This window comes from Lontra canadensis, unplaced genomic scaffold (genome assembly GCF_010015895.1).
Source record: "Lontra canadensis isolate GAN:19392208 unplaced genomic scaffold, GSC_riverotter_1.0 scaffold93, whole genome shotgun sequence".
NCBI classification, from domain to species: Eukaryota; Metazoa; Chordata; class Mammalia; order Carnivora; family Mustelidae; genus Lontra; species Lontra canadensis.
This window is the reverse complement of record NW_022631087.1, coordinates 3,101,924-3,114,681: the sequence shown is the minus strand read 5'-3', so window position 1 is coordinate 3,114,681 and position 12,758 is coordinate 3,101,924. Positions and strand designations below refer to the sequence as shown.

The 12,758-nt window shown below is 39.1% G+C and overlaps 1 protein-coding gene across 4 annotated transcripts in view; it reads left to right on the top strand.

Annotated features, from left to right (window-relative positions):
• The window catches only part of PRDM4 (PR/SET domain 4), a 28,227-nt gene that overhangs the window by 5,724 nt on the left and 9,745 nt on the right, over positions 1-12,758 (top strand). For 2 of the 4 annotated variants that reach the window (XM_032836517.1, XM_032836516.1), the window contains exons 4-10: positions 1,145-1,330; positions 2,793-3,587; positions 7,976-8,125; positions 9,315-9,433; positions 10,623-10,708; positions 11,558-11,685; positions 12,337-12,651. In XM_032836517.1, the coding sequence (XP_032692408.1) occupies positions 1,145-1,330; positions 2,793-3,587; positions 7,976-8,125; positions 9,315-9,433; positions 10,623-10,708; positions 11,558-11,685; positions 12,337-12,651 (1,779 nt within the window). The remainder of the gene's footprint in view (positions 1-1,144; positions 1,331-2,792; positions 3,588-7,975; positions 8,126-9,314; positions 9,434-10,622; positions 10,709-11,557; positions 11,686-12,336; positions 12,652-12,758) is intronic. The other 2 variants (XM_032836520.1, XM_032836519.1) reach the window with 2 other exon arrangements.

Genomic DNA, 12,758 nt, shown 5'->3' with positions numbered 1-12,758 from the left:
TTTATTTTCTTTTTCTTTTGGAACAGAAAACAAACAAGCTATTCTTAATGATCTATGACATCGTAATGTATTGGGCTTTCTTTTTTTCTTTTGAAGATTTTATTTATTTATTTGACAGAGAGACACAAGCAGGAGGTATGTGAGGAGAAGCAGGCTTCCCACTGAGCAAGGAGCCGGATGTAGGGCTTGATCCTAGGACCCTGAGACCATGACGTTAACCGAAGGCATACGCTTAACAACTAAGCCACCCTGGCGCCCCTGTATTGGGCTTTTTAAAATCAAAATTAGAGTTAATGCAGACATCTGGCTGGTTCAGTCAGTGGAACATGTGACTCTTGATTTCAGAGTTGTAAGTTTGTAGAGATTACTTAAGGATAAAATAAAAAAAATGTTTAAGTGTATTTTAAATCTTTAAGTTGTTTAAATAGTTCTCTGTAGGGAACTACCTGCTTAATTGCTAAATGCAGCGCTAAATAAATTCATCTAAACTAGGTCTCCACATTCCTTTCAGTGTCCATAAAAGAAATTTTAAAAAATTTTATTAGTATTTAACTTACTCGATTAATGAGGCATTAATCAAAAGGAATCTTAGGCATTCGTTTTAGTGCTCCCAATCAACTGGACAATTTTAAACTAACTTGAGAACTACCTTTCGACATATTTGTGGGGGCACAAATATGTCGTAAAGGTCATGATCTCAAGGCCCTGGGATCGAGCCCCGCATCAGGCTCTCTGTCTGCCAAAGAAATAAATAAAATCTTAAAAAAAAAAAAATACATATTTGTGGGGGCACCTGGGTGGCTCAGTGGGTTAAAGCCTCTGCCTTCGGCTCAGGTCATGATCCCAGGGTCCTGGGATCAAGCCCCACATTGGGCTCTCTGCTCAGCAGGAAGCCTGCTTCCTTCTCTCTCTCTGCCTGCCTCTCTGCCTACTTGTGATCTCTGTCAAATAAATAAATTAAATCTTTAAAAAAAAAAAAAAGACATATTTGTGGATGTCCGCATAATACTGTCTGGGGATATAAAGGGCTATTAGGTGAGATTTTTTTCCCCCCATATGCAGAAACCTTCCTAAGAGTTTAGTGATTATAGAGAGAGTTTTTAAGTACTTACCTTCTTTTAATTGAGAAAAAAATATTTTGTAGGTCTGCCAGTGGCAATTCCAAACCTGGGTCCCTCCCTGAGCTCTTTGCCTTCTGCTTTATCTCTGATGCTCCCAATGGGTATTGGGGATCGAGGGGTGATGTGCGGGTTGCCTGAAAGAAACTACACCCTACCTCCACCACCTTACCCCCACCTGGAGAGCAGTTACTTCAGAACTATTCTACCTGGTAAGTATTATGGTTATTTGGGCCATTAGAAGAAAGAATAGAGCCTCCTCTTAACCTTCCTACTTGAAGACTTGAATAACACTTTTTTCTGTTTGTCATTATTGGATATTAATCTCTAGGTGGGTAAAAATTCATAGATTTTTGTAACTTTCCTCTTAGAATGTACAGATAACACACTATTAATATAGCAGTTTGACTAGACTTAATTTCTTAATGGCACATAAAGAAATTTTTTTTCTCCTTTTTCCTCCAGTATTTCCTAGGTTCAATTTTTATAATTCTGCAGTTGTAATTCTTGTCAACCACATGTCCTGCTAGTGTCATTGTTTATTATAAAAGTTTTTTTTTTTTAAGTTTACTGACTTTTTATTCTAAGTGTATATTTATTTTACAAAATTTAGCAAATAGAGAACCACTCATAGTCCCTTCATCAATCTTTTTGGTGTACTTCCTTCCTGCCTTTTATCTTGGTGTCTAGAATTTTTACTGTTCTTCATAATTAAGACTATATTATCTATACGATTGTATATCTTTACCTTTCTCCACTTCGTATTTTTATGTAGTTATTTTCCATAACTGCTGCATGGTTTCCATAATTACTCTTTTTACTGCTGCATTACAGTCTATTGAATGGATAGTCCATGGTTTATTTATATATCAATCTTTCTTGTTGGACCCTTTGGTTTTTCTAGGTTCTTGTTACTATTGTAGGAATGACTTTGTGTATAATATCTATAAAATGCATTTAGGCAGGATTATCCTAAGTGGAATTTCTTGTGCAAGAGCATGTGAATATTTTTGGGATTCTTTATACATATACGTTCCAAAGAGGTTTTAGTAATTTACACTCCTACTGGCAATGCAGCAAGTACCATTTCACCACATCCTAATAAGCCCATGTGTTCAAATATTTCTTTTGGTTTTAATAAAGCAGATTCAGTTGTGCCTTTTGTTTTGAAAAGAACCTAATGTGCTATGTATGATACTTTAATAACTTAAAACTAGGTTATATTTAAATTTTCTTAATTAAATTTTTCATGTGGAAGACCTGCTTTTAAGTCATTTTACCTTTTAACTTTGATAGAACAAATTTCAGCACCTTGGGTCTCAGGAATTCCAACTATGTATGTTTTAAAGGCATCATTTAAATGCTTAATTTCCAGTGACTTCAAAGGAACATAGTTAATCTTTCATAGTTTCTCAGTTTCACAGGGAAAACTGAATTATGATATATGTATGTTGCTATTTATAAAGTTTATATATATCAATTTAACCAAATAAGGAGCTAGAAGATTATTTTATGGTCTACTTATGTTGCTCTTTTTATAAAGTATATCAGTTAAACCAACAAAGTAGTTAAGAGATTTAGTTAAATTTGTAAGGAATATGGTTTCTAGCGTTTGGAATTCCTTATATTTAACGATGTACTAAAAAGTGATATCTCATCTTTTCCTTCTCTCAGGCATTTTATCTTATTTAGCTGACAGACCACCTCCTCAGTATATCCACCCTAACTCTATAAATGTTGATGGTAATACAGCATTATCTATCGCCAATAACGCTTCAGCTCTAGATCCCTATCAGTCCAATGGAAATGTTGGATTAGAACCAGGGATTGTTTCAATAGACTCTCGCTCTGTGAACACACATGGTGCCCAAAGTCTTCACCCCAGTGATGGCCATGAGGTGGCCTTGGACACAACAATCACTATGGAGAACGTCTCTAGGGTTACCAGCCCAATCTCTACAGATGGAATGGCAGAAGAACTTACAATGGATGGTGTTGCAGGCGAGCATTCACAAATCCCAAATGGCTCCAGAAGTCACGAACCTCTGTCTGTAGATTCTGTGAGCAACAACCTTGCAGCAGACACTGTAGGACATGGTGGTGTGATACCCATTCATGGGAATGGCCTAGAGCTCCCTGTGGTCATGGAGACAGACCATATTGCAAGTCGGGTCAACGGGATGTCTGACAGTGCCCTCAGTGACTCCATTCACACCGTGGCCATGAGCACCAACTCTGTAAGCGTGGCACTCTCTACCTCACACAACCTCGCCTCCCTAGAATCTGTTTCCCTTCATGAAGTTGGCCTAAGCCTAGAACCTGTGGCTGTCTCCTCCATCACCCAGGAGGTTGCTATGGGGACAGGTCATGTAGATGTATCTTCAGACAGTCTTTCTTTTGTACCACCTTCACTGCAAATGGAAGACTCCAATTCAAATAAGGAAAATATGGCAACCTTGTTTACAATTTGTGAGTGTGTTTAGCCTTTTTCTTTTGGAAATATTGGTAGATAGGGCCAACATCTCTAACAGATTTAATCACAAAGTCAGACATTAAGGGAGTATAGAAAGTGACTAGATATTGGAATTTTTCTTTGTGTATTGTTTTTTATATTAATGTGCCTTTTCCTCAGATAAGCCAAATGACATATAAGCATTTTGTTGGTTCTTACAGTATTCTGAAGTAAGGAAACCATAGTCGTTTCCTTCTGTATTTTACAGATAAGGTCAGCCCAATAGTATTCAAGATATTTCTCTGGGTTTCAGAAGTATAGATAATAACTCTAGTTATTATAGAAGTAAACTTCAGTGAGATATTGTCTATGTGTCATGCTATGTGTTTTTTTCAATGTAAGAAATTAGATCATGTGTACTTTTTTGATTCCTGTGGAAAAATGTAGGAAGACACAAATGCAATTTTTATTTTTGTTCAGAATGCATATAAATTACTGTAGTTGGGCACGTAAAAGTTCTTCTACATGGGACAACAATAACAGAAAGCAATATAAAAACTATTCATTTGTTGGTGTCACTACATGGTTCATTCATGCAGGAAACGTGTGGAGGGCTTACTCTGTGCCAGCCTCTATGGTAGATGCAGGGTAGAAAACAGTCTGTAAGAGACAACACATGCCTTTAAAGAGATTATAGTCTGATGGGAAGCATAGGCTAGTAAACAAGCTATTGCAATATAGTATGGTAAGTGGGAAGATGGGATTAAGTGTGAGGTCTCAAAGAGCCTCGGGAGAGCATCTAACCAGGCCATGGAGGGAATAGGGAAGACTTACGAGGGGAGGCTGTGCTTGTGTTAGCACAGACCTGAAGGGCAAGAAAGATGTTGGCAGCTGAGTATCAGGAAGAACAGTGTCCCAGACAGGAGATGGCACCCGAAAGTGCCTAGAACTAAAAGAATTTTGTGTGGTTCAAAATTGCTGAAGCATAGTACGGGGGTGATGAGAAAGAAGTAGGAGCCAGAATACAAAGGGTCTTCTAAGACCAGTCAAGGGTCTTAAGGAGTGAGGTTTGGGATGGGGGCTCTCTGCAGCGTGAGGCGAGTAGACAGGTAAGGAAGAGGATGCCGTAATTTCAGTGAAAGGTGATTTTCTAACCTAGAGTAGAGGTGATGATGAGGAAAGTGGGGAATATTTACAAAGAACTTAGTAGAGCTTGCTGAAGGGTTGAAGTTGGGGGAGAGAATGGTTAAGGAGATATCCCTGGTTTCTGGCTGGGAACCTAGGTGGATAGTGGTACCACTCCTTAGGATAATGGTGGAGGAGGACTGCCTTTTTGTTTGTTTTTGAGGAGTGATGTTGAGTCTGGTTTCCAACATATTGATTTCAGTGTATAAAATACCCAGGAGAGATGTTTATTGAGATTTTAATATGGAGCACAGAGATCTGTCTGCAAATATTTAGGGATTCTGAGTATTAAAACTGCCTTTGGCTCAGGTCATGATCCTGGAGTCCCGAGATCAAGTCCTGCATCGGCCTCCCAGCTCCATGGGGAGTCTGCTTCTCCCTCTGACCTTCTCCCTTCTCATGCTCTCTCTCACTCTCTTTCTCTCAAATAAATAAAATGTTAATAAATAAAACATTACTTACAGCCATGGACGTGGGGTGGAATTATCTCCTAGTGAGAGTGGAATGTAGGAAGGCTGGGGATGCCAAGACAGTGGTGGAGGAAGAGCTTCCAAAGTAGACTGAACAGGAGGGTCAGAGGAGTAGGACAAAGCTTCTGGTGCCTCAGGAGCCAAACAATGAGGAAAACTGTTAATCTTTTGAAATCTGGAAATTATAATTTTAAAATATCTTCACTTGGGAATGTGATTAATGTAGGCTCTTTCACTTAGCAGACGAGGTGTCCTAAATAAGTCTATTGATTCTTTCTTAAGTGGGCATGTGGAACCTCTTGCTCCTTTGTGTGTTTCTTTAAAAATGAGCTATGCTGGTATGCCTGGTGGCTCAGTCAGTTAAGCATCTGCCTTCAGCTCAGGTCGTGATCTTGGGGTCCCAGGATTGAGCCCCGCATTGCGCTTCCTCCTCCGTAGGGAGTCTGCTTCTCCCTCTCTCTGCTCATGCTCGTTCTCTGTCTCTCAAATACGTAAATCTTAAAAACAAGGAAATGAAATATAATTCACATATACATTTTAAATTTTACAATTTAGTGGTTTTTAGTATACTGACAAGATTGTGCAACCAGCACCACTATCTAACTCCAAAATGTTTCATCACCCGTAAATATGCTCCGCTAGGAGCCATTCATCATTCCCACCCTTCTAACCCCCTCCTCCCCACAACCATCCTCAGGTAACCACTAACCGACTTTTTATAGATTCACCTATTCTGGACACTTCATATGTGGAAGCCTACAACATGTGGCTTTGTGTGTCTTCCTTCCCTTAGCATAATGTTGTCCTGGCTCATTCACGTCATGGCAGGTATCAGTCCTTCATTCCTCTTCTGGGCTGAATAATAGTCTGTCATATGACTGGACCACATTTTGTTTATCCACCTTTCATTCATGAACGTTTGGTTGTTTCTCCTGGTGGCTATCATGAATAATGCTGCCATGAACATTCATTTACAAGTTTTTGTATGAACATGTTTTTAAGTCTCTTGGATGTGGAATTTAGGAGTAGAATTGCTCCATGTTTAACTTTTTGAGGAACTGCCAGACTGTTTTCTGAAGTAGTTGCACCATTTTGAATTCCCAGCATCAGTGTGTGTGTTTTCCAGTTTCTCCACATCTTTTTTTTTTTTAAGATTTTATTTATTTATTTGACAGAGAGAGATCACAAGTAGACAGATAAGCAGGCAGAGAGAGAGAGAGGGAAGCAGGCTCCCCGCTGAGCAGAGAGCCCGATGCGGGACTCAATCCCAGGACCCCGAGATCATGACCTGAGCCGAAGGCAGCGGCTTAACCCACTGAGCCACCCAGGCGCCCAAGTTTCTCCACATCTTCTGAACACTTTCTGTTATAGCTGTCTTACTGGCTGTGGAGTGGGTGGGAAGTAGCATTTCATTGTGGTTTAGATTTGCATTTCCCTAGTGACAATGATGTCAAACCTCTACAAGTTCTCATTGGACATTTGTGTATTTTCAAAGAAACCTCCAAGTATTTTTTTTGCACTATGAAACCTGAATCTCCTTTGGAGATTTAGCCTGGTTTCTTGTTAAGAGCACTGGATAATCAGCTCCACCAAGTGTAGGTGATCTCTAATCTGATCTTCAAAGAATTTTTAGTCAAGTAATAGTTGAAGTAAGGTATTATTTCTGCTTTGCCTAAATATGAAAACTTACTGCTATTTTATGTCATTTAAGGAGAAATGTTTAATGATTGCTTAGGGGAAAAAATTACTTAGATGGCTGTGGTTCTGTGGTTGATGTACTCGCAACTATTTTGTGGACAAATTTGGAAAGTTTGTACATAACCAGTGACTGACAGGTCACATGTACTGTTCCTTAGCAGTGATAGAGCACAAGATTTATGGAGAATGACACTCATGAGCTTGGAAAAGTGAAGTTATAGTAACCGTAGAGAGCAGCACCCTTTCTGACAGTGCAAAAAGAACATATGAACAGTAAGAAATTAAGAAATTTAAGCAAACATGTCTGCAAGAACATGATTCTACCTACTGTCCCTAAGAGCATTTTGTTGTTGTTGTTGTTGTTTTGGTCTTAAGAATCTCATCAAAACCTGGGTGACCAGTTTGTTTATAGTGAAGCAAAAGCAAACAGTGTCTCTGACTCTGTTGATCTATGCTATCATCTCTGTTGTGGCTTTGCATGATGGCGTTTCAATTCCAGTTTCCTCGCATAGTTTGGTAGAATTGGAATCTTGGGACTTTAGATATCAGATCTAAAGGTATTATGTATCTAATGTATCTACTTTAGGTAAGAAACAATGTACTTTTTTCTTTAATATAGTGTTTCCTTTTTTAGTCAGTCTCTATGGACTAAATAGTAAAATTGTCCTATGAGATTTAAAAAAAAAATCAGATCTTACTGGAGAGAGATGTAAGAGTGGGATATGTAGCTTAGTGTAAGAAAGTTATTGTTTGATCAGAGTGTTTTTTTAAGATTTCATTTATTTATTAGAATGAGGAGGAGGAGGAGCAGAGGGAGAGGCAGACTCCCAGCTGAGTGTGGAGCCTCATGTGGGGACCCCAGGATCATGACCTGAGCTGAATGCAGATCCTTAACCAACTGAGCTACCCAGATGCCCAGGATCAGAGTATTTTTACTAGACCTTTGCTTTTTACTGGTTATAGTTTAGTAATTAGCATTTAAATGAGAAAGTAGGCGGTACCAGGCTGCTTGAAATAACCCCATTTTTGTCTCCCAAATTTCCTATCCATAGGGTGCACTCTCTGTGACCGAGCTTATCCCTCAGACTGTCCCGATCACGGACCAGTGACTTTTGTTCCTGACACTCCAATAGAGAGCAGAGCAAGGCTTTCTCTCCCCAAGCAGCTTGTTCTCCGCCAGTCAGTTGTGGGAGCAGAAGTTGGTAAGAATCTGGGAACCATAAAAGCCTGTCAGTTCTCTTCCTTTGTAGGGTAGGGTTGTCAAAGTGGATATGTATAATTTAGTCATTATTTGGTTGATTTGGAAGTCAGTTTACTTAATTGACTTCTTAAGATTTTTCTTTCTAGGAATGTTTGTCCAGTGATAGCAATAAATCAAGTTGAAAGTTTCTTGAGAAAGTTCCTCTTTCTTAGAATCAGAATTGAATACAGGAAAGAATTGTGACCTGAGTCTGAAGACTTTTATTCTTGGCTCTATCATTCTTTAACAATTGTGACAAAATATTCCTTAATACTTAAGTTTCTTTTATAAATCATGGTAAATTCATCACTGATAACCTCTTGTCAGATTGAATGTTCATAAATTGTCTAATATTCCTTAGGAAAAAGGAATAAGAAATAAAGACTGCCAGAGTTTGGTTACCCATATTTGAATTTAAAATGGTTTTTGAGGGGTGCCTGGGTGGCTCAGTTGTTAGGCATCTGCCTTTGACTCGGGTCATGGCCCTTGGGTCCTGGGATTGAGCCCCGCATCGGGCTCCCTTCTCAGCAGGAGGCCTGCTTCTCCCTTTCTCATTCCCGCTGCTTGTATTATCTCTCTGGCCGTCTCTCTCTCTCTGTCAAATAAAAATAAATTAAAAAATAATTTAAAAAATGGTTTTTGAATTACTGTCCATTTCTTTGAAAGTATTAAGCTAAGTTCATTATTTTTTTAGCTGTAGTTTGGGTATGAGTCAGTTGAAAATGTTAAAACAGCTTAGATAATATCGAGCAGTGCTTTAAGCACAGGTCATTTTATAAGTTTGATTCATTTTGAAGTAATTGCTTTATGTTTTTATAATTGAGTAATGTTCTCTAGTCTTTTTTTATGTATTAATTCCAAAGTAACACTTGGAGGGACTTGGTTTGGTTCCTTGTGTATAACACTGGGTTTAGGGAATTCTGATACTGCTTCTTACTCTGCATATTTCTTCTGAGCCACATTTAATCTGCTCATTACATTTTCCATATTTATAGGATAGAACCCGTAAGACTTAGCTACCTTACAGGAGTGCTGGAATATCTGGAGTTGTTCCCTAAAGATAACATTCTTTACATGAGCTAAGCCACTCTTGTGTATCTTGTTAGATGCTGAAATCATTGATTGGGCCGTTGGTATCTTTTCACTGATAGGTGTGTGGACTGGAGAAACCATTCCTGTGCGGACTTGCTTTGGGCCTCTCATTGGCCAACAGAGCCACTCCATGGAAGTAGCGGAATGGACAGACAAGGCAGTCAACCATATCTGGAAGGTCAGTGTTCATGAAGCTTTTCTGTGACTTTTGGATGTTTTTACTATAGTGAGGTAGTTAAAAGTGATGTAAAAGCAAAATTTGCCAAGACCTGTATGGTGCCATTCACCTGTCAGGCACTTATTTCATGTTCCATCCTTTCTGTTCTTTGTAGCCAAATTATAATATTTAGCAAAACACCAGCTATGGAATTTAGAAAATAAACTGTTTATAGTCCTCCCTTTGTTAGATAATCCAGTGATTCTTCATTTTAATTACTTGAGGCAGCTGAGGGCATGGAATTTGTTTATATGATGAAAGTCTTACTTTGTAATCAACTAAAACATCCCTCAAATAGTTAGCTTGGGAAACAGTTCTGGGATTGGAAGCTAAGAGCATTTCTCTAGTTTTCTTTTCTTTTAATGATTTCATTTATTTTTGAGAGAGCACGTGAGTGTAGTCGGGGAGAGGGAGAACCAGATTCCCTGCTGAGCGGGGAGCCAGATGTGGGGCTATGTCCCAGGTCCTTGGGATCATGACCTGAGCTGAAAGCAGGTGCTTGACTGATTGAGCCACCCGGGAGCCCCGGATCATTTCTCTTGTTTACTAATGGGAATCCTGGAAATGTAGGGTTTTGATGTAAACAGATATTCCTTTAACATATTTATAGATTCACTTGTAGTCAATAGATTGGGAATGATACCTGCAAAACTGAAATGAGAGGAAAGTGGGTCTTGCGGACATTGAAAAGGTAAGGTGCTGCCAGCGTTGGGGACATTAATTTTGGTATCGAAAAAGAATACAGAAGAACGCTAGGTCCACTGGAAAAAGACTGAGAAGAGATGGTTCTGTGACCTTAATGTCTGTTTAGTCACTCCTTGTCACCATGCGGTAGGTGATGAAGACAAATAGGCTGTTTTTGTTTGTTTTTTCCAGTCCAGCCAGAGTGTGAATAATGAACAGGAAGGTCATTGTATCTACTTTGAGCACTAACTATCGGTCTCCAATGGTCTTTATTACCTCGCTGGAGATGGGGGCCAGTTGAAATGACAGAGAGAACGCCTTGTCAGAAGGCAGCCGTGGAGTTCCACGCTGACTAGGAGAGCAGAGGCCTACTGCAGAGTAAATGGGATTGTTGTAGCTGAAATTCAGTAGCACTTTGTGTTGCTTGTCAGTTCCTTTGACATGTATGTTTGCCTTCTCTTGGCAGATATACCACAATGGTGTCCTAGAATTCTGCATCATTACAACTGACGAAAATGAATGTAATTGGATGATGTTTGTGCGCAAAGCCAGGTAAGAGTAGTCTGGGATGAAGAGATGGTTAAGATTTGGATGTTTTTCAGTGGGAAGCTTTGCATAGAATACAGAAGAGCCCAAAGTTCCAGATTATACTGATGTCTAAACATATGTTCAGGACTAAGGCTTTTTACCTTCTTCACTTCAGTAGTTGTTAACTAATAGTGATTGTATAATCAACCCAAACAGAAGAAGCTATCCTTTTTTTAAATTAAATAGTTTATTCAACCTACCAACGCAGTAAGGAATAATACAGTCATCATTGAATTTGCAAGTGGGTACCTGCTCTTTATATCTGCCGTTAGTCAACCCTCAGGCTGTTGTTGCAGTTAACTCTCATTCAGCTAGCTCTCTCTGTGTCTTTGTGCTGTTGCTCTTTTTTAATCTTTTTTTTTTTTTAAGATTTTATTTATTTATTTGACAGAGATCACAAGTAGGCAGAGAGGCAGGCAGAGAGAGAGAGGAGGAAGCAGGCTCCCCGCTGAGCAGAGAGCCTGATGTGGGGCTCGATCCCAGGACTCTGGGATCATGACCTGAGCCGAAGGCAGAGGCTTTAACCCACTGAGCCACCCAGGCGCCCCTGTGCTGTTGCTCTTTTAAAACTTAATTTTATTTAATTTTCTTACTGCAGAAACACTGTAGTGTTTCTGACTATAAAGGGCAATCAGTTGATGGACAGAAGTAAGAATTCTGTTTTCTGTGTCCCTCCTGATAGAATAGGGAATTAGAAAAATGACCCAAAGAAAATAGTTCTAAGTTTTCGTATAGAATTTTGCTTAGGGATATGATATGTTTAGTATATATTCCAAAATTAGTATGCTTGATTTATTAAATGTGATAACTTAGGAACCGGGAAGAGCAGAATTTGGTGGCTTATCCCCATGACGGAAAAATCTATTTCTGCACCTCACAAGATATCCCTCCCGAAAATGAACTGCTTTTTTACTATAGCCGTGATTATGCTCAGCAGATGGGTAAGTTACTATAAGACTTGTTTCTCCTGGATTTAGCATAGTAAAAACACCAAGGACCAGAAGTAATTTTGGTAATAATTTATATGTTAGCTGAAGCAAATCACATACATTTGTATAAATAAAAGCAGGGTATTACTCCTATGTTAGAAATGTTAAAATCTGTGAGGTTCTTCACAAGCTGAATGTTATCGATCTAGCAGTATTTGTATGAAAGGAACTTCTGTGTTAAGATTTTGATTTGGGGTATTGAAGTTCCTGAGGCTCCTTTTTTGAGGCCAGTACCATTGTAACTTAAGTTCATAAAGAAAAGAAGTCCTTTAACTGATTTAACCTTCATAGTCTTTTTCTTTGCACTGTGTCATGATGACAAGCAATGTTTTATTAGAGTTTATTCTACAAAAATTTTTAATGAAAGTTTTTTTGCCTAGGAAAGATGTATTATAATCCGTTATGTACCAGTGCTTCCTTTGTGCCCAGCACGCTATATGAGATGCTGGGAATAGAGTATTAAACAAGACATTCCAGTTTTACAAGTAGTGGGCAAGATGGAAATTTTGGTAGAATGGAGAATTGTAAGCAATATTATTAATATCAAGAACGAGTTTTAAAATTTAAGTATGAGGAGACATTGAGTAATTTTTTTTTTTGAAGGTGTTCCCGAACACCCAGATGTGCACCTCTGTAACTGTGGCAAGGAGTGCAATTCCTATACAGAGTTCAAAGCTCACCTTACCAGCCACATCCATAACCATCTTCATAGCCAGGGCCACAGCAGCAGCCATGGGCCAAGCCACAGCAAAGAAAGGAAGTGGAAGTGCTCAATGTGCCCCCAGGCTTTTATCTCTCCTTCCAAACTTCATGTCCACTTTATGGGTCACATGGGTATGAAGCCCCACAAGTGTGATTTCTGTAGCAAGGCTTTTAGTGATCCCAGCAACCTGCGGACTCACCTCAAGATACATACAGGTAAGTTATATTAGACCATCAAAATGGAATTTTGCAACAATTAGAAATTGGGGTAATAAATTGCAGCTAGCTAGTCTTGTAGGTGCAGTTAACATGTAAGAGTGCGG